This window comes from Cyprinus carpio, chromosome B20 (genome assembly GCF_018340385.1).
Source record: "Cyprinus carpio isolate SPL01 chromosome B20, ASM1834038v1, whole genome shotgun sequence".
In the NCBI taxonomy this organism is placed as follows: domain Eukaryota; kingdom Metazoa; phylum Chordata; class Actinopteri; order Cypriniformes; family Cyprinidae; genus Cyprinus; species Cyprinus carpio.
In genome coordinates this window covers 23,520,416-23,544,708 of record NC_056616.1, presented here as the reverse complement: position 1 = coordinate 23,544,708, position 24,293 = coordinate 23,520,416, and the positions used below count along the sequence as shown (strand labels likewise).

General features: G+C 35.9%; 3 protein-coding genes across 7 annotated transcripts; 1 reads left to right on the top strand and 2 right to left on the bottom strand.

Annotated features, from left to right (window-relative positions):
- Nucleotides 1–54: 54 nt before the first annotated feature.
- Nucleotides 55–6,892, bottom strand: rmdn3 (regulator of microtubule dynamics 3). 2 transcript variants are annotated; one of them, XM_042746408.1, is made up of 12 exons: nt 6,457–6,892; nt 6,192–6,345; nt 4,318–4,458; nt 3,945–4,245; nt 3,122–3,224; nt 2,893–2,953; nt 2,733–2,808; nt 2,553–2,630; nt 1,521–1,619; nt 1,383–1,436; nt 565–645; nt 55–492 (listed from the first exon to the last, which is right to left on the bottom strand). In XM_042746408.1, the coding sequence occupies exons 1-12, from the start codon at nt 6,614–6,616 to the stop codon at nt 418–420; spliced, it is 1,383 nt and encodes a 460-aa protein (XP_042602342.1). In that variant the 5' UTR covers nt 6,617–6,892; the 3' UTR covers nt 55–417. The 2 variants fall into 2 exon arrangements, with proteins under 2 accessions (XP_042602342.1, XP_042602341.1); XM_042746407.1 differs by having other exon boundaries at nt 6,192–6,348; nt 6,457–6,889.
- Nucleotides 6,893–7,437: 545 nt separating this feature from the next.
- On the top strand, nt 7,438–18,680 carry LOC109112690 (zinc finger CCCH domain-containing protein 14-like). Of its 4 annotated transcripts, XM_042746183.1 has the most exons (17): nt 7,438–7,609; nt 7,997–8,039; nt 9,171–9,285; nt 9,666–9,706; nt 10,143–10,302; nt 10,574–10,883; nt 10,969–11,135; nt 11,255–11,352; nt 11,808–11,936; nt 12,025–12,102; nt 12,955–13,114; nt 13,435–13,634; nt 15,075–15,216; nt 17,732–17,868; nt 17,948–18,024; nt 18,258–18,364; nt 18,459–18,680. In XM_042746183.1, the coding sequence occupies exons 1-17, from the start codon at nt 7,574–7,576 to the stop codon at nt 18,460–18,462; spliced, it is 2,004 nt and encodes a 667-aa protein (XP_042602117.1). In that variant the 5' UTR covers nt 7,438–7,573; the 3' UTR covers nt 18,463–18,680. The 4 variants fall into 4 exon arrangements, with proteins under 4 accessions (XP_042602117.1, XP_042602116.1, XP_042602115.1 ...); XM_042746182.1 differs by having other exon boundaries at nt 10,577–10,883; nt 18,258–18,680; XM_042746181.1 differs by having other exon boundaries at nt 18,258–18,680.
- On the bottom strand, nt 18,679–23,925 carry LOC109080935 (translation initiation factor eIF-2B subunit beta-like). Its single transcript, XM_042746185.1, has 8 exons — nt 23,649–23,925; nt 22,563–22,683; nt 21,166–21,317; nt 20,887–21,050; nt 20,066–20,161; nt 19,790–19,927; nt 19,621–19,687; nt 18,679–18,946 (listed from the first exon to the last, which is right to left on the bottom strand). Exons 1-8 carry the CDS (start codon nt 23,914–23,916, stop codon nt 18,789–18,791), a joined length of 1,164 nt encoding a protein of 387 aa, XP_042602119.1. The 5' UTR covers nt 23,917–23,925; the 3' UTR covers nt 18,679–18,788.
- Nucleotides 23,926–24,293: the final 368 nt, after the last annotated feature.

Below are 24,293 nucleotides of genomic sequence, written 5' to 3'. Positions count from 1 at the left end.
TGCATTTTATTTATACGATACCATCAGTTAAAACCATTGAAAACCAGCAAAATATGAGATAATTATGCCATTTATTGTCATATTTCAGGAATTCACATCATGTCAAAACGAAATCAGTCATTTTGTAATTGATTAAACAATTAAATGCTTAATTTCACAGCATGTTTAAATATAAAAATTAGGAATGATATTTAATAATCAAGTTACCTTCATCTTTTGTAAGGAATGAAATGCAGTTTAATGAAGAAGATGTGAAAAATAATAACTTTTAATATATAATATTTAGTTTTGTTTTTAGTTACTGGAAATGTTTTAACAATGCACATCTGCAAACAACATTAAATAAATAGAGCACATACCAGGTAAAACATAAAAACATTAGATGACAGTTAGCATTAAACCCCATCCTAATTATTCCTACTGCTTAGATTGGTCAGTTGTGCTGTCAATCAAAGCCTTCAGCTCCTCCTGTAAAGCTGCGCTGTCAGAATCCTAAAGAAACAAAACAATTAAATTTAAACACAAAACTTAAAATCCACAATAAACTATGAAGAGCATGTTTACCTCATTAGCTCCTGCTGGTGTGCTCACAGCTAATTGGACCCAGTTTCTGGCCTCTGACATGTTTCCTAGCTCCTTATGACACTGTGAACAAAGAGATATACAATGCATCGTTTTCCAATAAGAAGTTTTAAAAGGAACAGAATAATTATTTTCGTGTAAACAGTTCCTTAGGGCAACATACTGCAGGCAAAACCATTGTTTTGTGTATTTTTGTGACTTTGGAGCCCCCTACAGTTAAGTGAGAGGAATACACTTGTAAAGCAATTCACCCAGACTTTTGGGAAACAGAAGCAGTTCGTCTCACTAAAAGTCAGCCGTCATCCTCAAACTGATATTTCAAGGTTAAAAAAAAAAAAAAAATACTTGCTTACAGTTGTTTCTTCAAAATGAGTCAGAAATCTCCACTTATATAGCACCTACATACATTTGTTTTATTTCAATCTATGTTTGTTTATATGCAATTTGCCTTATTTTCATTACATTTGATTCCTAAAAACATTGTTAAAATATAATTTTTCTGGGTATTGACAGCATTTTTCTGATTTATGGAGTGATAAAATACATGTCCAAACCCCCTCGGTGTGTCAACAAAATGAAACAATAATTTTAAACCTGGCTTATTCCAATGTTTAGATTTCTGTTCTGGAAATGTATACAAATTGGTGTGTATTAAATTAGATAATGCATTATTTACATATTAAAAAAAAACGGGAAATGGTGATATCTATTAGTTTAAAAATTAAACTACTTTACTTGTAGTACCTGTCTTGGCTTAACAGAATGACACAGAATAAACCCTTAATAGACAATAGATTTACCTTGGCGATATAGAGGCGGACTGTTTTGGAGAAGCCTGGATTTAACTCCTCTGCCTAGAGATCAGACAATCAGAAACATCAGCATGAATGTAATGAATCTTCTCAGTTGTTGAAGCTGTATATAAGACTCGTCTTTACCTTGAGGAAGTTCTCCAGAGCTTCATTCAGTGAGGATGTGGGAGGAGTTTCATAAAGCGTGGCAGCAGTTTTCCTCTCCAGCCAACCCAGAGAGCTCACCTACAATACACACACAAACATGTTAACATCAGCAATTAACTTTTATACACATACATACATACATACATACATACATACATATATATATATATATATATATATATATTATATATATATAATCCATTTTTACATGTCAAACCACATTTTGAGCATATTTTATAGTACTACATTATATTTATGCTGTATTTATAATCCATTTTTACATGTTGGACCACTTTTTGAGCATAGTTAGAAGTTTAACTGTTGTAAATTTTGAGTTTGATCTATTTTTGAAAAAAGGCACTGGGTAGATTATTGCTTAAGTGAAAAAAAAGTTTAAAAAGTGAAAAAGTTACAGAAGTTTAAACTTTCTAATTTTATATGAAATACATATTTTCTGAAACACTTTTTACTCTAAAACTGAGAGAAAATCAAAGCCGTAAATCCAAACAAGTTTGAGACTGATATCTCAGAGTATTAGCTTTCAGTGAGATTTTGTCTAGGCGCGGTACCAAACGTTTCCACTATTAAATTGTTTCCCATTCATTTCCTCTGTTGCACTTTTTTTTCAGGGCCGTTTTGTCCATGATTTTTTTTCTGTGTTCACAAAAAAAATGCCAAAACCAGTACAACGTTTTGTACCATTCCGATGAAAAGAAAACAATTGTAAAAAACAAAAGGTGCATTTTTGTTGGTCAAAAATAGCTGAAGAGCATCAGAGGGTTAAAACAATGTGTAATGTGACAAGCCCTTACAGATAAAATTCTGTTGACTTTATTTGAGCTTCAAAAGCTATAAAAGTTTTCAGTTGTGAAGATTATCTTGATGATCTAGCAACAAAGCTTATTTTCTACAATAATCCAAAATCCTATTGACTTTTTGTCCAGGGAGGATTAGCAAGCACTATGAATGATTCCAGAGACTGCTGGCTTTGTTTTAGCAGCCAGATCTGACCTCTAAACACCAGCGGCCGAGCAGATAGAAACAGATGGGATCATCATCACGTAGAGCCAAAGCTCGGTCCAAATGCTCCTGTCAGTACATCGAGAACAAACACAGTCATTAAACACACGACTCAGGAAAGAATACCCTCATGTTCATCTGCAACACTGACATAAAGCCTCACAGGCTCACCTTCAGGACGCGACCGCTTTTCAGTTTTCCGTGAATGCTCTCGTACTGTGAAGACACGCGCGCCAGGATGGCAAACCTGAGAGAGCAGACATATTATAAACTACAGACATGAAAACTCATCTCATACAGTAAAGATGAATATGTGTGTGGTTTCTCATACCACTTGTGACAATCAGCGCTCAGTCCATTCCTCGTCAGCGCTGCCTCTGCCTCATAATGACCTTCAGTGTCAAAAGGTCAACGGTCAGTGCAGGAACTGTATATTATAAGTCCTCACGGAGTGTGTAATGCTCCCTCAACACTAAGCAGGGGATGTTTCCTAGCCTTTGCAGTGTTTTTCTCAAAGCATGATGTTAGGAAGTGTGCTCACTCATGGGATTTTTCCTCACCTTGCTCAGCGTAGTTTCTCTTTTCTTCTCTGTTGTCCGCCGTCTCACACATATCACTGCAGGCACGGGCCAGTCGCCACATGAACTCCACGTTATCAGCATACTGACCACACATACACAAAGAAACGCTATTTTATTACAGTTTATATGATTTACCTTTACTTTGAAGTCTGTATGTTTTTGTGGTCTTGTAAAATGCGTGAACATTTCACTCTTATTTACATTGTAAAATATTTAGAATTTTAATGTTTTTAATTTTACATTTATAAATTAAATACTAAATGAAAATACAAATTAAACTATTTATATAATTTGCATTAGATCATTAACTAAATACTTCATGTTTAAGTATTATTAAATAGACACAATGATTCAAAAGTTAGATTTTTTGAAAGAAGTCTCTTCTGCTCACCCAGGTTGCATTTATGTGATTAAAATACAGTAAAATGTCATTCCTCTGTTCAAAGCTGAATTTCAGCAGTTCAGTGTCACATGACCCTTCAGAAATCTTTCTAATATGCTGATTTGTTGCTAGAGAAGCAGTTATTTTTATTATCAATGTTGAAAATGTTGTGCTTCTTAATATTTTTGATGAACAGAAAGTTAAAAAGAACAGTATTTATTTGAAATAGAAATAGTTTCAAAAGTATAATTGCATTTACAGTCACTTTTAATCAATTGTATGCATCCTTGCTGAATGAAAGTTAGTGAAAAAGCAAAACAGTCATGTTACAGTAATTCTTTTACACTGAATATTATCAAAAAATGTGCAATTTGAAACCATTTTTTCATATATCTCTTCAGTTATCATTAAATATCTCACCAGCGGTCTGTTCTCCATCAGCAGCTGGAAGCCCTCTGCTTTTTTCCCAGAATCCCCTGCATGCAGCAGATCACACTGGGTGAGCAGGAGGGCGAGTTCAGGGCTGGGAATATCTGTTAAACAGTCCTCCATCAGCCCGGCATCTTCATCGTCCTCTTCCTCGTCCTGTCTCAGCGTGAGCACCGTGGCGCAGCTCTCCTCCTCAGAGTCCCTCCCGTCATCCTCATCATCTTTATCCGTCTCGCGATCCGTCTCTCTGTCCGTGTAGTCGGACTCGGCGTTGGAATAGGCCGTGGAGTACCTGTGAAGAGCTCAGCTGCTGAAACGAACACAGCCTCAAGAGCTACACGGCACCCCGGCAGACAAGACTTACCCGACCTCGCTGTCGTCACAGAGACTGGCGACCCCGGCGCTGGCGGTGAAGTAAATAGAGCTGGAGCTCATGGATTCAGAGCGTTCCCTCAGCATGAGCGTGCGCCGCCGCCGCGATCTCTGACTCTCCTCCACAGTCTTCCTGGAAGGAGTGAGACAACAGAGGCAGATGAGATGAAGACGACTCAGAGGAGACAGAAGAGACACTGAGGTGACAGAGATGCCCAGGTGAGATGACTAAGAGGTCATCTCACTTCATTTTTGGACTTGAGATCCTACAATCAACATTTTCTCATCGCCACGAGTTCAGTGTGTAAATAAACCTGCATGTCCAAAACAACAACTTTATCGAAAATGGGGATTATTAATACATTAACATTTTATTTTGAATTGAGAATGACATGAAGACATGGCTTTATTATAATTATATATATTATATTATACCTATATTACATTAAATTCTGCACAATGTAAAGATTTTTGTACATATGTTACCCTGGAGCACAAAACCAGTCATAAGGTTCAATTTCTTGAAATTGAGATTTATACATCATCTGAAAGCTTTCATTTGATGTGTGGTTTGTTAAGATATGACAATATTTGGTCGAGATACAACTATTTGAAAATCTGGAATCTGAGGGTGCAAAAAAACCTAATATTGAGAAAATCATCTTTAAAGTTGTCCAAATGAAGGTCTTTACAATGCATATTACTAATCATAAATTAAGTTTTGGTATATTTATGGTAGGAAATTTACACAATATCTTCATGGAACATGATCTTTACTTAATATCCTAATGATTTTTAGCATAAAAGGAAAATCGATAATTTTGACCTATACAATGTATTTTTGGCTATTGCTACAAATATACCCCAGCGACTTAAAACTGCTTTTGTGCTCCAGGGTCACAAATATATTTTCCCCTTCATTTTATGTATCTCTTTACTCATTTAAACTATATCTGTTATCTATTTTAATAATTAAATTCCATATATGTTTTGTAAATGCTTAACAATCATGCCAATAAAGCTTTGGCTATGACATTTTGGGAATTTAAAATTGATATTAAGCTATAACATTTAATTTTAATTTGGTTAGTCATTAATAGGCTTTAATATTAAGTACCTGACTAATGACTGATGAATGTGTGATGAATGTCCACAAAACTGTACGACTCTCTGAGTGTATATAAGCGGTAGGTTTTATTGAGAAAGGAAATTTTAACAGATAAAAAACAGCAATTATGGAGAATCAATAAATTATGAAAAATGTATTGCTATTGTGTAAATAATATGTAACCCATAAAAAAGTAACTGTAGTCTGATTACGAGTATTTTAAAATGTAATTTAATCTAATTACAAGTACTTAATTCTTGGAATCTGATTACGCAATCCAGATTACATGTAATCAGTTACTCCCCATCTTTGAATACAACTAATAATAATGCATACAAATATTAAATAAAAATAAGAGATGACGTGTATAGATTTATTTAATAGTGTGTGGGGTTGGATGCATAAAATGTTTTATTGCAGGTCTATATTACATATCCTTTAACATATACTGACAATAACATCATTCAAACGTCAATCAAATGTTGTCTATAGATTGTGCATAATATAGTTTAATATAATAATATGGCCATGTCTTAATCCCACCATGTCCCTTCTCATTCTTAACTCAAAATAAAATGGGAAAGTTTAAATAATTCCTATTTCTGATAACTTCAGGTTGCTATGGACATGCAGGTTTGTTTACATATCGCGTGGCCACTACACATGACGACGTTCCCACAAGTGAACATGAATAGAGCGAGCAGCATGTCCCTGTCCGGTCACCGTGAGAATCAGTTGAGAAGAAAGAGTTGACCCACTTGACATCTTCAGCGATGCTGGTGCTGATGTCCCTCAGACCGTCCCGCAGCTCTGCGATCTCATTCCTCAGACTGGACACGCTCTTCATCACCTCATCCAGAGTCTTCCTCAGCTCCACCTGCTGCTCAGGGGATAAACCGCTCACCGCAGCGTCTACTGAACACACACACACACACAGCAGAGTCACACACAGATACACACACACAGCAGAGTCACACACAAGTGAAACAGATTACGGAGGCTGTGATGTGTTTGGGTTCTTACCGGTTTCGGTCTGTAACGCGGAGCTCGTGTTGTGCAGCAGCAGGCGACGGCGGTTTCTCCTCCTGAGGGCTTCTTTAATGATCAATAACGCGACCAGGCCGGTGCTGATCGTCACACCGACACCGAGACCGATCACTGCGTTTCTGCCGAGCCAGCTCATCGTTTACCGCCCGTAAAATCCCCCTGAATCCTCCGCTATCAGTACATCTGCGTTTCTCTCGAGCGGATCTAACTCGCCGTCACGTTATTCCTCTTTATTCTCATGGTTTATAGATGATAACACAGCTCCAGCTCATCCTCTCACTCTCGATCGTTTATTTAAAGACGAAATTTCATCAAACTCACGCCGTTTGACAGTTGATGTCTTGCGTGTTTCTGCGTGAGAGAGCGCGTGTGTCTGTGCGTGCGCGTTACCGCTCCCTGGCGGACTGGAGGAGTGACGCGCTCGCGTGAAATATAAATAACGTTTAAATTATACACAGCGATATATTATTTAAAAATGAAAAATACACAGTTAAACAAAAAAATGGAAAAAATAGGTAGACTTCAAAAATAATTTATATTAACTGTCACTGACAAATGAGTTGTCCAAGAAGGCGAAATATTTAAAAAACAGTTTGCCATTTTTGTATCCATGTTGATTAAAAATTAAATAAACACGTTTTATACCATTTTCTATAGGAAAGATTTAGTTAATGACTCAACTGGTCTAATCATCAAGAAAATAAAATAATAATAAAATAAAAATAATAATAAATAAATATTAGCATTTATTAATAATGCAATGATCTATTGTTATTCATTATATACTTAATTCTTGTTTATTATCAAACAATAAAAAAACACGTTTATTTAGTTTTATTTATATAAAAAATTATCAATTTAAAAGAATGGTATTTTAAAACAAACTATTGTACATTTTGGGCACTTTTATAATTGTTTTTATCAAATAAAATTATTTTAAGGAAATTAAAACTGGCTGCGCCTGCGCAGTATGAATAAAGAGGCGGCACGCGAGGACTAGCAACGGCAAACTGTTCTTCTGTCTTATTTTCTCAATGTCCAGTTAATTGAAATAATATTTTGAATCTGAGTGGAAACAACAAACCAAACAAATATGGAGATCGGAACTGAGATCAGCAAGAAAATAAGGGTAAGCTGTTTCCAGCGCTTAGGCTTCGGCAGTGTTTAGCGTGCTAGCTAACCTGCAGCTGGGCTTTAATGAATGTTTCCTGTAAAGTCCGAGTGTCTGCTGCTGCTTGTGTTTTGTTTGTTTGTTTGCCTTTTATCTGCATTTCTGTTTTATTAAATGTGTCTGGAGTGTCTTTAATATAGTAAAAAGTTTTGTTAGTTGTGTTTGAATATCAGTGCTTTTCACTGAGTACGTTACTATAGTGTTTTTAACAGGAACACTGTTACATGAGCTTTCAGGACCATGATATGTTCATGATGTGTTTTTATCTTTTAAATATTAATGTATCGATCTACGTAATGTTTTGTTTAGACTTCTCCTGTAATAATGTAATTTCTGGTTTTTCAGACTGCAATCAAAGGAAAGTTGCAAGAACTCGGCGCTTATGTGGGTAAGAGCTCACATCAGATATGCATCATTTATTTTGAATCCCCTGCATTGTGTTTCTCAACAGTTTGTTAGTGTGCTTGATGCAGAAAAAAAGTAAGAGGAAAATCTTGTCATCTGCACAAATGGAAGTTAAAGAATCAGATCAAAGCTTTATATTTATAGAAGCTTTATATTTGTTTTGCAAAATGTTTGCAGCACAGCTGTATACAAGATATTGTGCAGTGTTAGCTGTGATTTAATTCAAATTTTGATGAAAATGTATTCACTCTCAGGCCATACAAGATATAGATAAGTCTGTGTGTTCATCAGAACAGATTTTGAGAGATTTAGCATTCCGTCAGTTGTTCACCAATGGGTCCTCTGAAGTGAATGGGTGCCGTCATAATTAAAGACCAAACAGCTGATAAAACCCTCTCAGTGATCCACACCACTCCAGTCCATCAATTAACATCATGTGAAAAGTTCTTGTGCATTGAAAAGCTGGATTAACCAATGTTATGGATAGATGACTCATATTTTAGCCAGAAGCAAATGTTTGAAGTTAAAAACTTCTTATTGATGGGTTTGTCTCTAACAAACACACAGTTTTTCAATTCTCAAGATGTAAACTGATGGACTGGAGTGGTGTGGATTACTTGTGGATTATTGTGATGTTTTTATCAGCTGTTTGAACTCTCATTCTGACGGCACCCATTCACTGCAGAGGATCCACTGGTGAGCAAGTGATGGAATGCTACATTTCTCCAAATCTGATGAAGAGACAAACTTGAAAAAACATCTTGGATAGACTGAGGATGAAGAGTGAAGTTTAATTTATTTATTTATTTATTTTTTATATTTTTGGGGGGGTTATACTATTCCTTTAAGTATAGTAACAATGCAGAGTAAATTTAAAAAAGCAGCAATTATATTAAAACAATAAGAAATAATTATACAAATTAGTTATTATTATTATTATTATTATTATTATTATTCAGAGTTAATTTAAATTAGAAGAAAATTCTTCCGTTTTCATGCATGTCTAAATGATGTATGGGAAACAGGATCTCTATTAAACGATTTCTGCATTAATATGATGGTTCACTGGCTGTGTTCAGATCAGATTAAACATGTTACTGTGTGTCTCCGTCAGACGAGGAGCTTCCGGATTACATCATGGTCATGGTGGCCAATAAGAAGAACCCAAAGCAGATGGCAGATGACCTGTCCTTGTTTCTAGGCAACAATACAATCAAGTTCACCGTATGGTAGGTGAAGATTATTATTATTATTATTTTTTTTTTTTTTTTTTTTTTTTTTTTTTTTTTTTTTTTTTTTTTTTTTTTAAAGAAGTCTCTTCTGCTTACCAAGGTTGTATTAATAAAATAAAAAAAAATACAGGACAAACAGTAATATTGTGAAGTATTATTACAATTTAACATATTTTAAAATATAATTTATTCCTGTGATGGAAAGCTGAATTTCCAGCATCATAACTCCAGTCTTCAGTGTCACATGATCCTTCAGAAATCATTCTAATATGCTGATTTGCTGCCTAAGAAACATTTTTGATCATTATCAATGTTGAAAACAGTTGTGCTGTTAAAGTATAAAACAATGAAGTAAATGCTGTTTGTTTGTGTTGTAGGTTACATGGTGTTCTGGACAAGCTAAGATCGGTTGCAGCTGGTATGTGTTATGTCGGAGATCATGTTTACAGTCATGTCATGTGACTTTTTACATCCTATGTTGCATTGGTTTTATTTTTTTTGTTTTGCATTCAATATTAGATAATAACAACATAACTCAGTATAGTAATTAAACATTGAATTTAATTATACCGGAAAATTTGTCAGTTGTTCCATGTGTATCAGTTTTAAGATTTAATTATATTAAAAATCATTTTAAATTCACATTTTTCGATAATTTGTAACAATTCTGTAATTTTCGTTAGTTCATGTATGCTTAATTTTTATTTCAGTTTTGGTTTTTGTAGATTTTTCCGTTAATTTTAGTGTCTCAGCTTAAATTTATTAAACTTATCAGTTAGTTGCCAAGGCATCTTTTCTAATTTTTTTTTTGGTGTGGTTAAGTTAGTTTACCAGTATTTCTATTTGCTTTGCAGAGCCCACATCTCTCCGTCCGTCCGTTCTGCACTCAGAGACCAGCATCCCAGCAGAAAACAGCAGGAGGGGGGCGGAGCCTCGTGGTCTCTCTGTTTCCAGCTCACGTTCTGATAAGCTGGAGAGGCGTGTCTCAAGCTCCGCCCACGAGAACCGCACCAGGTATTTAATTCCCATGTGTGGGTCAGCAAATCACTGCAAATTTGTCTTAAAGGGATAGCTCGCCCAAAAAAGAAAATCTTTGAAGTGAGTTTCTTTCTTCTGGTGAATATACAGTATTTTGAAGAATGTTGGTAACCAAACAGTTGCTGGTAGCCATTGACTTCCATATTATTTTTGTCCAAATCAATGGCTCCCATCAACTTTTGGGTGAAATATCTCTTTAACCATGATTACTGATGATTACATGCTCACCAGTGTTTGTTTTATCTAGCAGGAGAGGCTCTTCTGAAAGACCCTCCAGACTCACGTCCACTGTCAAACCGCTGATAGAGGCGTCGTCAGAAGCTGTGATTGACATCAAGCCTGATCTGGATGATGACCTCATTGGCTATGACCTCCTGGAGCAGAGCTTGACCTCTCAGGCTTTATACAGCCGCTCAGCTGCAGACAGGCCACGGCCAGCGCTGGAGTCTTCCAGACAAACTGCAGATGCTTACAGGTCCTCAGACGTCACGAGAGGTCAGGAAAGGTCGGGATCCAGCCATAGCCGGGGCTACAGGAGCTCAGCGGAGAGCAGCAGGGTGAGTGAATTTCGATATAGTGAAAACATCAGTTCAGTCCTGATGCTGTAGCTCATCACCTCAATGAATGGCACCCTTCCGGCAGGAATTGTCCCGGAAACGAAAGGCGCCTGTAGCCAGTTCGGTATTTCGGGTTCACAGAGATCATGAACGTGGACAGGAGAGTGATGATCTGAATGAGGAGGAGGATGAAGAAGAGGAGGACTACGGTCTTGCCAGCAAAGTGTCTCTGCCATCGAAACCTGAGCGCAAGTACGTTCCTCTCTGAAATAATGGAAAAGAGATTTTTCTTTTTTTTAAATATGGTTATTAATAATTGTTTTGTTTTGTTTACTCCTACCTTAATTTGGTGTTTTGTTTGTGTTTTACAGACCTTCTCTCCCACCAGCCAAACAAGCCAACAAAAATCTGATCCTCAAAGCAATCTCAGAAGCTCAGGAATCCATCAATAAAACCACTTCATACACAGGTTCAACAAATGCATTTGATATTATAATTTAATAATAATAACAATTGGTTTAACACTGTGTAGATATTTACAGAGCCTCTCACATGACATGCGTAAAAAATATATATTGTGGCCTTGAATAAAGAACTTGTTTCTTCTATTTAGTAAATTGTGGCCATGAAGTACTGATTTGTTCTCTCATTTTGATTTAATTAACACAGGACTATTATAGTAAAAATTATAACTGTTTAAAAAATAATTACTTAAATGTTAACTGAAATATAATATAAACATAAAACTTTATATTTCAGCTAGCTATCAAGGCAACGTTTCTCATTTCAGTTGAGTAATTTGATTAGTTTGTTTTAATTTAGTAATTTATTTTGATCATTGTAACTTGACGTACAAAAACGGGGTCTCCAAAGCTGTAGTTTTAGTTAATAATGATAACCCTTGTTCTGTATTCTCACGGCTAGTGCCGCAGCGGCAGATGGTTCCTGTAGCGCCACGGACACGTTTGGCGAGTGACGAGATGAATAATGCTGCAATCCGATTGGTCCAGGAGCACCTGCACGCTCTCACGCCCCAGGACACGCTGCACAATAGTGAGCGTCTGTTGTTTAAAGAAATACTGTGTTGACAGAAGGAACAAGAAGTCAAACTACAAACTGATTTATTTTCTGTGTTTTGCAGCACAGTCCATAGCTTTAGCATCTCGTCTGCAGTTGGAGCTTCCAGAAGAAGATAGTCGAGAGCAGCTCAGAGAATACCGTGAGGGACATGACCTAATTTTGAACTCTGACAACAAAGTCTGTCTTAGGCTGGTGATACACGGGGCAACTTTTTGAGCAATGTTGCATGGGCACTTTCTCATTGAGAATGGGTAACAAATTTCTATCTGGATATTTTAGATCGGACATGGGCCCTGTGTCTCACTTGGTTGCCCGTTGATGGCAACATTGCTCAAAAAGTTGCCCTGTGTATCATCAGCCTTAGTTGTACAATGGAAGTCATTCAGTCACATATGTTGATGTTCAGTAGTCTTGAGTAACCAGACTTTTGACTAAACACACACAGACAGGAAGAGATCATCTGATCAACATGTAAAGCAACTGACCGTCTAGAATATATTTGAGTATACATTATCGTTAAAGAAAGATTGGGGTCAGTACAAATTTTAAGAAATTCATACTTTTATTCAACAAGGATGCATTAAATTGGTCAAATATGACAGTAAATACATTTGTAATGTTAGAAAAGTTTTTTTTCTTAAACTTTACGTGCATCAAAGAATCTTTGAAAAATAATGTATTACAGCTTCCACAAAAATATTAATCAGCACAACTATTTTCAACATTGGTAGAATCAGCATATTAAAATGATTTCTGAAGGATCGTGTGACACTGAAGACTGGATTAATGATGCTGAAAATTCAGCTGCGCATCACAGGAATAAATTTGATTTTAAAATATATTTAAATAGAGAATGTTTTTTTAAATTGTGAAAATGTTTCACAATATTACTATTTTTATTGTATTTTTTTTAACAAATTCATGAAACTGTTATTGTTCATAAGATGATGCTTTCAAAAACTGGAATCTTACAGACTTTTTTTTTTCTCAGAGCTGCAGATTTTGGAGGCGGCAAGACTCAACGCTCTGGACACTCGTTCGTTTATCATAAGGAAACCAGAACTTGAACAGACTCCACCAGTGAGGAGCAGGCCTAGTGCTGTCAATCAAACCGAAGACCCACCCATCACATCCAGAATGGTGCAGGCCAGGTATGACAGACAGGTTTCAAGCAAAAACAATTTTGAGATTCATATTTTTATGCATATAAACTGCCATGGGTCAGTAAGATTTTCTAAAAATGTGTTTGAAAGAAGTCTCTTCTGCTCACCAAGTCTGCATTAATGGGATAAATCACAGTAAAAACAGAATTATTGTAAAATATTATTTTAAATAACTGTTTTCTGTTTGAATATATTTATATTTCAAATGTTGAAATGTAATTTATTGCTGAGATGCAAAGCTGAATTTTCAGCATCATTACTCCAGTCTTTAGTGTCACATGCTCATATCTCATTCTGTTCCTTTGCAGAGAGAGAGCGGAGGTCGTGGAAGCAGCGAGTCCAAAGTTCATCGTGACGTTAGATGGAGTTCCCAGTCCGTTAGCAAACCGCACAGATCAGGAGATGGAGCCTGAGGACGAATTCAATATGACCTCTGACCTTCCTGAAAACAATGGTCCCAAACCTGCCGTCCACCTCAGACTCGGCACTGAGCTTCTAAACACTGGTGGTAAGAAGAAGATCCTCATGTTTTAGAGGACTTGTAAGTTGTACCATCAAAAAAACATTTGGTTTGATGCGACACTGGTGTCATGGTTTGGTATGTTTTCGACACGGGGGGTGGGTGGGTAATTGCTTATGTAGCAATGTTGGAAATATTTCTGTTTTAAACCATGAAGGTGAGCAAAGGGGAAGTCGTGGCCTAGTGGTTAGAGACCCCAAATCCTAACCCTAAGGTTGTGAGTTTGCGTCTTGGGCCGGCAATACCACGACTGGGGTGTCCTTGAGCAAGGCACCAAACCCCCAACTGCTCCCAGAGCGCCGCAGCATAAATGGCTGCCACTGCTCTGGGTGTGTGTTCACGGTGTGTGTTCACTGCTGTATGTGTGTTTACTGCTGTGTGTGTGCACTTTGGATGGGTTAAATGCAGAGCACGAATTCTGAGTATGGGTCACTATACTTGGCTGTATGTCTTGCACTTTCACTTTCAATGGATATCACATAAGCAGCGTGCAAACCTTGCGCAAGAGTTATGCCAGTGGATGTCTTAATCTCAGTCAATTCACTGCAGAAAGTGAAAGTAAAAATGTATTGACAGAGCTTTCGGCATATGCTGCATATTCTCTCAAAGATGACGATAGACAAATTTACTTTAGCGTATGCTGATAACGGTATATAGCCGTTTTAATTTAATTCACTTAATATGTGTCTTGTGGCCTGTACATAGTGAGAAAAAAATAAGAAACGTAATTTGTGTTAAACAGGTTGTGCTTGAAATAGGCTAAACTTTTTATTTTATTATTTTATTGATGACTGCAGTGTTAATATTTTAACTATTTTTATTATTTAAAAAAAAAAACATTTTTATTGAGTAAATAGCCTAATCTTTTGTTATCCTCGCAGAGCGTCAGTAATGCTGTAATATTGCGGGGCAAATTAATTGTAATTTTAATTTAATAATAAAAGTAACTTTATAATAAGCCTAATAAAAATAAGAATGTAACAGGCCTACATTAATTTGGAATTGCCAGATACTCTTAATATTGCCAGTAATTGATGTTTTTTAAAATATATCTGGCTGCCGTCGATACAAGATCATCGTCTTTCGACCCAACCCAGCAAGAGGAGGTTATCACGGGGCCACTGGACAGACATGTTGCCCATTACGTCACTTGGGCTGCCTTGTTGAGTGCAGTGGCACTGAGAACATTGTATCTCACACACTTTAAGCTCTTTCATTTTCCAAATATAATAGGATTAGTCCAACAAATCGTTTGGTTTGTAATGCGTACCGAACCGAAAGCCTCGTACCGAACGGTTCAATACGAATATATGTATCGTTACAACCTGTATGTTATTTTTCTGGAAAATGTAACCTGTTACATATAGAGGTCATGAACATACCTTTCTGATTTCCTCTGCTCACCCTCATTCTGTCTTTGTCCTGCAGATAGAGAGTTAGGTGAGGTGGAGGACATGGAGGTAGAGTCGGTTCAGGCTAAACGACAGAAACTTCCAGAACGCTGCAAGTTTTGGCCTGCATGCAAGAGTGGAGACGAGTGTCTGTACCATCACCCCAACACACAGTGCAAGTGAGAACATATTACCAGCCCATGACTGAACAAACTCCCACTATAAACCCCACATAACACACAGCATGCTGGACCAATCAACTAACAACTTACCAGTAATTTTTTTTTTTTTTTGCTTTTATTATTTTTATTCTAATTAATACTATTAATCTAATTTATTCTATTCATTTTGCCATTTTATTATTTTTCCATTTTATTTATTTTTCCTTTTTTGAAACTTAAAAAAAACCAACAAAGTCTGTTTTCTTATTCTTACTTAGTTCTTACTTAAGTTCTCCTAAATAGCAGTAAAAGTTTTTAGCTAAGAGTTTTCTCTTAAAACCTATTCACAAAGCTGCTGAGACAAACTTTTACTAAAGAATAGACAGAAGTCTTAAGATAAAAGTAAGGGCGGGGTTGACCTTGTTGCTATGGATGATGTCAGCATACTTAACTATGCACACAGTGATTGGCTGATAGTCTCTGTCAGAGATTTATTCATAAAAATATTATAGAGCGCAATAATATTATGTTGCCACATTCAAATTAAGATTTTAAAATGCAGGCTAAGTGTCACTAATTAAACAAGTATATATTCAGCTAATTGTCAGCCTCTTATATGTATGCTTCTCATAAACAATTAGTCAATGTGCATTAGGGCTGCCCTCGACTAAAGATTTTTCTGGTCGACTAGAAGTCGTTCATTTTAAGCTTTAGTCGACTATAGGTCGCACTTTTATTAATAAACCATATAAATCATAATAAGGAGCCTTTAATTGCCTACATAGCCTTATAAGCGCTCAAGCATACACGAAAAAGGCTTGCTGCAGCACACCGGCAAATATAATAATTTTGAATTTGTAAGGGAAAAACAGCATGTACACTGCATTAACGTTTTAATTTATTGTAACGTCATAATTTATTATTACACTAGTGCTTTCTGTTTTCGGTTTAAAAGATGAAGTCTGCGACAGTGACTCATCTCAGAAGTGCCTGTATGCAAGTTTCATACGGATCACATAATGTGAGAATATTTGTTTTCTGTTTGAATTGGTTCATTTAAAAGTTTCACTCTCTATAGATATATTTTTCATGTCTGTAATAAGGCAAGCATACATGGAGTTTCGAAGTGACACGCTCAAGTTCACAGAGTCTGAGACGGCAGAAAGCGCATCATGTTAGCTTCAATTATTTTACAATTTCGTTGCTATTTTGACTACACACGAATAAACATAGAGTCTTTACAGATACAAAAGATGCATTACTCTTATCTATATGACCAAAAATGACGAAGTATTTCAAGAGCAAATGATCGCACCAGTGCCTCCATCTGTCCTGCAGTAGCCCAAGCGCACTACTGTTCTTCCACACTCTGCACAAACATGCACACTTTTTTTCTAGGCTAACATTAGATTCAGCTGCCATGTAAAGTTGCTACTACATAAAGTATTTCAGATGATAAGCCATATTTGAGGTCGATGAAAGTTAGGTGAACGTATGGATGTCCTGCCCAATACGCTATATTACCACATAGACCAGCCGTTAACGATTTGTCCATCACGGACTGCATAATTTCGCCACTTCATGTGGAATTTTTTTTCTGCCACTAATACAATTTTGGAAATATGCATATAAACAGCCTTTTAATTATCAGAATAATCATGGCTAATAGTAAGACTTGCAAACATAAAAGAAAACCAAACTGGACACGAGAACCGCAATATATTAAGGATATAATCAAACATTTGGAGTTGGGATAACCTCCAAATCAAACCAATTAGGAAAAAATATTTCTAAAATGTTTTTATTCCGAGGTAGATTGCTGGCAACAGCTGTTTTAGGATTTTTCAGATTTGGTCTTAGTGAATTAGGAGTCCTCTTCAATACTCCTAACATTACACAGATTTAGAAGCTAATTTTAGAGCTAAAACGCTTTGTGAAATACTCTTAGAGCAAAAATGTAGGAGTCCTAAATTTAGGACTGACACGCCCACTATTTTTATGATTTTTTCCTAAATTCGCAAGTTAGGAGCTACTTTTAGGCTCAAGATGCTTTGTGAATACGGGCCCTGGTCTGGGTTTTTTTTTATTTTTTTTATTAACTTGTTTATTTTTCCCTTTTCGTAATTTGTGTCAAAACAACAACTGACTAGTCTGTTTTTCCTATTTATCCTTTTTTTTTTTTTTTTTTTTTTGGCAACTTACAGCGATCGACAATTGACTGGTCTACATTCTTATTTTAATTTCTGCATTCAATTCTATTTATTGAATTATTTTTAGTTTATCTTTTTTGTAACTTATAACAGTGAACAACTGACCAGTGTGTTTTTTTTTTTTTTTTTTTTTTTGTAAATTGACCAACAGCTCACCTTTTTTTTTCTTAGAACTTTTCATAGTCTGTTTTTCCTTCCTGTCATTATCAGTGGTGCTGGGAATGAGTAATTAATAATAAATTAATAATTTGAGACATTTCTTTTCAGTCATACATGGTAAGTAAAGCATATTATGCAAATGTCTTTTTTTGGTTCCTTTGCAGAATGTTTCCCAACTGTAAATTTGGCAACAAGTGTCTGTTCATTCATCCAAACTGTAAGTTTGATTCTAAGTGCACCAAGACAGACTGTCCATTCACACACGTCAGCCGCAGACTCAAAAGCAACCCTACAAGAGCAGGTGTGTAAGATGAAGATGAAATGCATTAGAATGTGATAAGTGGCCGCTGACCTTTAAACTGTGACCTCTGACCCTGCAGATCCAGCTCCAGCCAGCACCGTGTGCCATTTCTTCCCAGAGTGTAAAAAGCTGGACTGTCCGTTCTACCACCCCAAAGTGAGTCTTACATCAGCCCGTTTCACTTTAAGGAATACAGTTGTGTTTATTTGGAGTTGAAGAACCTCAAAATATTTTGGAAATGTCAAATAAAAACCCAAATAAAGCATAAAAACTGATTTAAACATTTGACAAGTGAACATAAATTCAAAACTGTCTACTTCCTCCTGTGCATGTTAAGAATCTTCTCTCTTATTTATATGTGTTTGAGTTCCTCTTGTTTGTTTTCGCAGCCGTGTAGATTTGCGGCGCAGTGTAAGCGAGCAGACTGTACTTTCTACCATCCAGCTGTGGCAGTGCCGCCCAGAAGTGCTCTGAAATGGACCAAAACCCAGAGCAGGTACCACAACCTCAGACTACTGCAGCAAATCCTATGAAATGTCCTTGTGAATCAAATGTCTGTAAAGAGCAATTGTCTGTTTCTTTTCCCACAGTTGAGAAACACTCAAGTGAATGATCACGGCTGAGCTGCAGCGTTTCTACGGTGCATGAAGAGCTTTTCGTCTCTGGCATCATTCTGATCAATTTTGTTGTGCTTTCAAGGTTTTTTTTTTTGACAAATTTTTAAAACCAATGATGAGTTTTATGAATTGCAAGTTTCTGTAAGCTGTTTACAGAATATCTTTGGTGTATTAAATGTGAATAATACACACACACACAGATGTTGTCTTTACTCTGTACAAATGGATCAGTAGCTTGAATATTCACAATCACAGAATCTTTTAAGTCCAAACATGCGAGTAAGAAGTTCTTTATTTTCCAGTCTAGAGTTCATGATCTTCAGGGTGGTAAAGTTCACTCATCAAACGGTAAATATACGACGGAGCGTTTCCACCGATGTTTGAGATGAACAGTGTGATGAGTTCTGGAGGAACGTAGTCGAATACCGGACAGTGAGCGTTGACCTTAGACAAGATCTCACCTGGAAGCAGAAAACACATTCATGACATATGTTGCTCACAATTTTAACAATGACTTCACTACCAATACAAAAAAGTAGTTCTTGTAAAGTAGAATTACCAACTGCCCGTAAACAATACAGAAGATTTTGTTTATTCATCAGAGGATTTGTACCACCTGCAGGGAATGGGTGCCGTCAGAATGAGAGTCCAAACAGCTGATAAAAACAACCACTCCAGTCCATCAATTAATGTCTTGTGAAGTGAAAAGCTGCATGTTTATAAGAAACAAATCCAATACATTTTTAACAACCTACCGTTGCTTCCAACTAAAATATAAGTCCTCTATCCATAATATTTATTTTCCAGCTTTTTACTACACAAGACAGTTTTTTACAATATGTTAATTGATGGATTATAGTGGTGTGGATTACTTGTCATGTTTTTATCCTTTGTTTGGACTCCCGTTCTGACGGCACCCATTCACTGCAGAGGATCCACTGGTGAGCAAGTGATGTGATGCTACATTTCTCCAAATCTGTTCAAACTCATCTACATCTTAGATGGCCTGAGGGCGAGTAACTTTAAAGCAAATTTTCAATTATGGGTGAAATAAAAGTTTTTTTTCTAAACTTCTTATTGACAATTTCAGTTTTAAGGGTGTTAAAAGGAGTAAAATGTTTCTGCGTGATGTTACCTTCAGTAAAGGGAAGCACTTCATGTGGTGAAACAAATTTATGAAACGTGTCCTCCTCATTAGGAAACTACAACAACAAAGATGCAAATAAAACCTCAAAAACAGCATGTATGTACAAGATCGTATCTACTGATTTTAATTTTGTGTGATTGTACGGGGTGTCCGATACCTGCGGCGAGAGCTTGAACATGGGAGCGCAGACGATGAGGGGAGTCGAATGATGTTTGGCAGCCAGAGCCAGTGTGTGTGTGCCGTTAACCGCCCGCAGACCCCCGTTAGCCAGAACCGTCTGTGTGCCGATGATCACCTGAAGAACACATGCACGGGATTCAGTCAGGTATTCATCAAGAAACTAGAGTCTGTGTATGACTAACTTTTTACAAAGACATTTCCAGTTGTGTAATTCTGGATGATTAATCTAGCTGGAATCAATTCATTATTTCACCTTGTTGACTCTGGACATCACAGCGAAAATGGCCGCGTCTGGGATAACCGTTGTCTCGATGTCCTCTTTGCAAAGACTTGTGGCCATTTCATGCCCCTGATGGACCAAAAAAAGAGAAAAAAAAGTTTGAGTTTAGTCAAGTTATTATGAAGAACCTCGATTTACAACACTACTTATTACACTTGCTTAAAAACCAAAACCAATATGAAGTTAAACTCTTAAAACATTCATATAAAAATAGTACTAATAATATACATATAGTAGAAATAGAAAAAATCATTTAGATAATACTATTTAATATTTGTATTTAAATATTGATTATAAAAATTTGTATAGTTAAATGTGTTTATTAATAATGATAAACAATGTTAAATTTTCATTTTGTAAATTTATAGTGTAATTATTTGTAGTTTATTATTATTATTAAAAATAAAATGGTAAAATCTAATATGTATTCATTAATGATAAAAAACTTATGAAATGTTGATTAATTTTCTTTTTTATTACAACAGTAATATTTTTAAATATCTATTAAATACAGTATAGTAGTGTTAAATAAGAATTTGTTTTTTTATTATGAATCATTATGTATTTCTTTATAAATTATAATTAATAATACTTGTATGTATAATATGTTATAAAATATTATTATTTACAAAAATTGATAATTATATTATCATCATAATTTCAGTAATAGTACATAATGGTTAAACATGACAGTGGTGTTAATTTTTGGCTGTCCGTTTTATTATTCGCCAGTAATGAGATGTGTTTTCGAGAGCCGCTTTAGTAAAATATAATGGAAGCAAATATGTACTCACTTGACAGAAGGGCGCACACTCTGCAACAATGACGTGAAATTTGCGTTTCCGTGCCGCGTCTTTAAGGAAAGCTTCCACTGTTCTGGAGCGGCCGATGGTCATGATGACTTCATTAGAGTGAATGTGTTCCAGCGCCTGCATGGAGATGTTGTCTGTGGTGCCCTCTAAAAACCACAGACATATTCAGCATTACAAGAATATATAAAAGACATAATCTCTCAGGCTCTTTGTGACAGCTGATGATCAGTATGCTGGATGAAGGCATCTATGGATTCTCACCCAGTTCTGTCAGCAGTTCGTTGATGGCTTCAATGACGTTGGCTTTGAGATGAGTGAAGTGCTGTCTGAAGTTGTCTTCGCTGGAGCCTCCAGACGTCAGCAGCTTGTGCAGAGATTCCTGTTGATCCGTCTCTTCACTGCTGCCTCTGGACCTGAGGACAGATTCAGATCAACCATCTAAAAATTTAATTCTGTTATTATTTACTCACTATCATGTTCCAAAACCATTATGTTGACTTTATTTTCATCCTTAAATCTTAACTATTTAACTTTCGGCCCTCTAGCGGTGGAAGCATAAAACTGCACGTTATCTGCGGAGGAACATTGTTTTGATCGTTACAAGAGTTGTGCTTCGGCTCTGATATTCTGCACGGAGGAATCTGATGGCTTGAGGTGCGCGCTGGGCTCATGATTCATGAAGTGATTATCAGAGCAAATGTCACTAATAATATCAAAACTTCACCAATAATGAAAGAATGATGGATATCCAATATATGTCTTATAAGCAGGTAAGCAGTTTATATGCCGCTGTTGTTTTGACTTGTTAAAATAAGTAGTTTTAAAATAACACTACAAAAGATTGCCAACGCAGACGTTAAAAATATCTATTGCTATTTATATCAGATAACGATGGAAATTATATCTTGGAAAGACTATTTCTAGGCAAACAGTCCTATGTAGTAAATGGTTTAGAGATATCACGGTAAACCAACATAAACATTGTCTTGTAAACAGCAGATGTGATGCTTATACAAACTAGGCTATGTTGATTCAAGTTTTATTACAAGTAATGTCGCTTTCCCATTTTGCTTGCAAGCTCTTTTCGGTTTGCGGTTCAGTTGTTATGTGTATGTAGTTTGCCGGGAAATCCGTCCCGACAACTTTTATAAAAAAAATAAATGTAGCCAAGAGGCCAGAATCGGGGTACAAGCACCAATAGCTCAAGTAGAAAAATAGTTGATACAACCGCCATGTAACACATCTTTCCAGATATTACACGTTTGTACTACAAAAGCAACAGTCCAGAATCTCCACTGATAATGTGATGTAGGTTTTGATGAAAGCGCTTACAAAAATACAAAAATAGTGATAGTTCCAAAAGAGAGTACAGATTTCAAAAAAGGAAATCAGGAAATAATCTGCAAAGTTTATCCAGTGTCTCCTTCTAGTGGACAACATTAGTATTGCAGCCCTTATCTGTCATTCACACAGAGAAAATGCTGAAATTTGATTGGCTACCATGTTTGTTCCTTTGACTAAGTGATATTTAGAGGAAATATTAGCTGGTGTATCAAATATAATGCATACTAATAAATACAGTTTTTATTGGCTCCTTCAGGTTTTGTATATTAGTGTTAGGGAACAAGGAATTAAGTTATAAGGTCAATTTCAGATACCTGGCATATTCTTCTCGGATGATCTTCAGCACCCTCCGGATCATGTTACCGACGGTGGTCTCCGATGGCTGTGCTGCAGTCATCCGCCTGCCCTCCTTCCGTATGATTTCCATCAGCTCACCTGAAAAAAACACACCAGAGAGACTTCATGATCATGTAAACCAGAGCGTTTTAAACTGGGGGCCGACCCCTATGGGGCCACAAGGAAGTGCTAGAGGGTCCGAGAGGAAATGTAGAGGGAAAACAGTGAAAAATAAATAAGAGAAATAAGATTAGAATAATATATGCGCAATGAAAAACTTGATTAAAAAAAATACATTAATAAATCGTGAAAATAGATTAAAATAATAAAAACAAAAAAAATCTAATAAAATGTAGATTAAAATATGGTATTAAAATATTTAGATTAAAATAATGAGAATTACATTAAGATAAGAAAATTATATTCAATCAATTTAGAAAACTAAACTAAAACTAAAATTAAATATAAAATTAATATTAAAACTCAAATTAAAATAGATTTAAATAAATAATAAAAATGATTTGATTAAAATAAATACATTAATAAATCATGAAAATAGATTAAAATAATAAAAACAAAAATATCTAATAAAATGTAGATTAAAATAATATGGTATTAAAATATTTAGATTAAAATAATGAGAATTACATTAAGATAAATTATAAAATTATATTTAAACAATTTAGAAAACAAAATAAAAATTATATTACAATAAAATGTATATATAATTAATATTAAAACTAAAATTAATATTAAAACTAAAATTAAAATAGATTTAAATAAATAATAAAATGATTGAATGATTACAATAATTAAATTAAAATAAATGTTAAAAATAGATGTGTTAAAATGAACACATAAACAATATAACAGTACAGTACTACAGTAAGTAAAAATGTAACTGGAATAATTTAAATGTTGGGATTCCTCGGGAATATGAAAAGCTCTTCTGTAAACCACAGACACATGCAGCACTAAACAGTCAGGCACAGGGAATGATGCAAGACCGATTGAGATCAGCGGACAGCGCTCGGGTTTTGATCCGATCTCGAGTGCTTACGCACCGGCGTTGCCCCAGCGGGCCTGCGCGGTGATTCTGCGGAGTAAAGCGGTCGTTTCTCGCGCAGTTTCCGCGGAGCCCCGGAGGGATCCTGCCCCGCTGCCGCAGCGCTTTAGCTCGGACAGAAACGACTCGATGCGCTCTGACAGATCCGTCTCTTTATCCGCGCCGGGCATGTTGACTGGTGTCTCAGTAAAGCGCTGATTTCGAGCGAGTCTCCTGACAGCAGCTTGAACCCTCGCGGAACCAGACAGAAACCTCCTCCGGTTCATGAATCCTGCTCTTCTTCGGTTATTTATCGGCTGTCAGGACTGTGTTTGTTGTAACAGCCCCACCAATCGTCCATCCATATCAACACTCACTCAAGTTTCTGTAATGCTGTTTGAATAGATAATACAAAACAAATTGCTGCATGTAAAACCCATGAAGCAGCCAATTAAAATGTTTTGCAAAATCCACTGTATATTATGCAACATTTTAATAATGGCTATATAAAACATGCTGCTTAGTGAATGCTATGCTACAGATTTTTCATGTTTCGGAAAGAAGTCATCTCTTATGCTCTCACTGTCAAAAATACAGTAAAAATAGTAATATTTTGAAATATTATTACAATTTAAAATAATTGATTTCTATATTTTCAAATGTA

Bases quoted from the DNA above. Each gene is read 5' to 3' on its own strand.
- rmdn3 (XM_042746407.1), bottom strand. From the start codon at position 6,616: ATGAGCTGGCTCGGCAGAAACGCAGTGATCGGTCTCGGTGTCGGTGTG. The intron at 4,459-6,191 runs GTGGGTCAACTC...CACTCCTTCCAG, and splicing joins AGCATCGCTGAAGATGTCAA to GAAGACTGTGGAGGAGAGTC. The intron at 646-1,382 runs GTAAATCTATTG...CTTTGTTCACAG, and splicing joins TCCGCCTCTATATCGCCAAG to TGTCATAAGGAGCTAGGAAA.
- LOC109112690 (XM_042746181.1), top strand. From the start codon at position 7,574: ATGGAGATCGGAACTGAGATCAGCAAGAAAATAAGG. The intron at 9,707-10,142 runs GTATGTGTTATG...TTTGCTTTGCAG, and splicing joins GCTAAGATCGGTTGCAGCTG to AGCCCACATCTCTCCGTCCG. The intron at 13,635-15,074 runs GTAAGAAGAAGA...TTTGTCCTGCAG, and splicing joins TGAGCTTCTAAACACTGGTG to ATAGAGAGTTAGGTGAGGTG.
- LOC109080935 (XM_042746185.1), bottom strand. From the start codon at position 23,916: ATGAACCGGAGGAGGTTTCTGTCTGGTTCCGCGAGGGTTCAAGCTGCT. The intron at 20,162-20,886 runs GTGAGTACATAT...TTGGTCCATCAG, and splicing joins AGTGTGCGCCCTTCTGTCAA to GGGCATGAAATGGCCACAAG. The intron at 19,688-19,789 runs GTATCGGACACC...TTGTTGTTGTAG, and splicing joins TGTTCAAGCTCTCGCCGCAG to TTTCCTAATGAGGAGGACAC.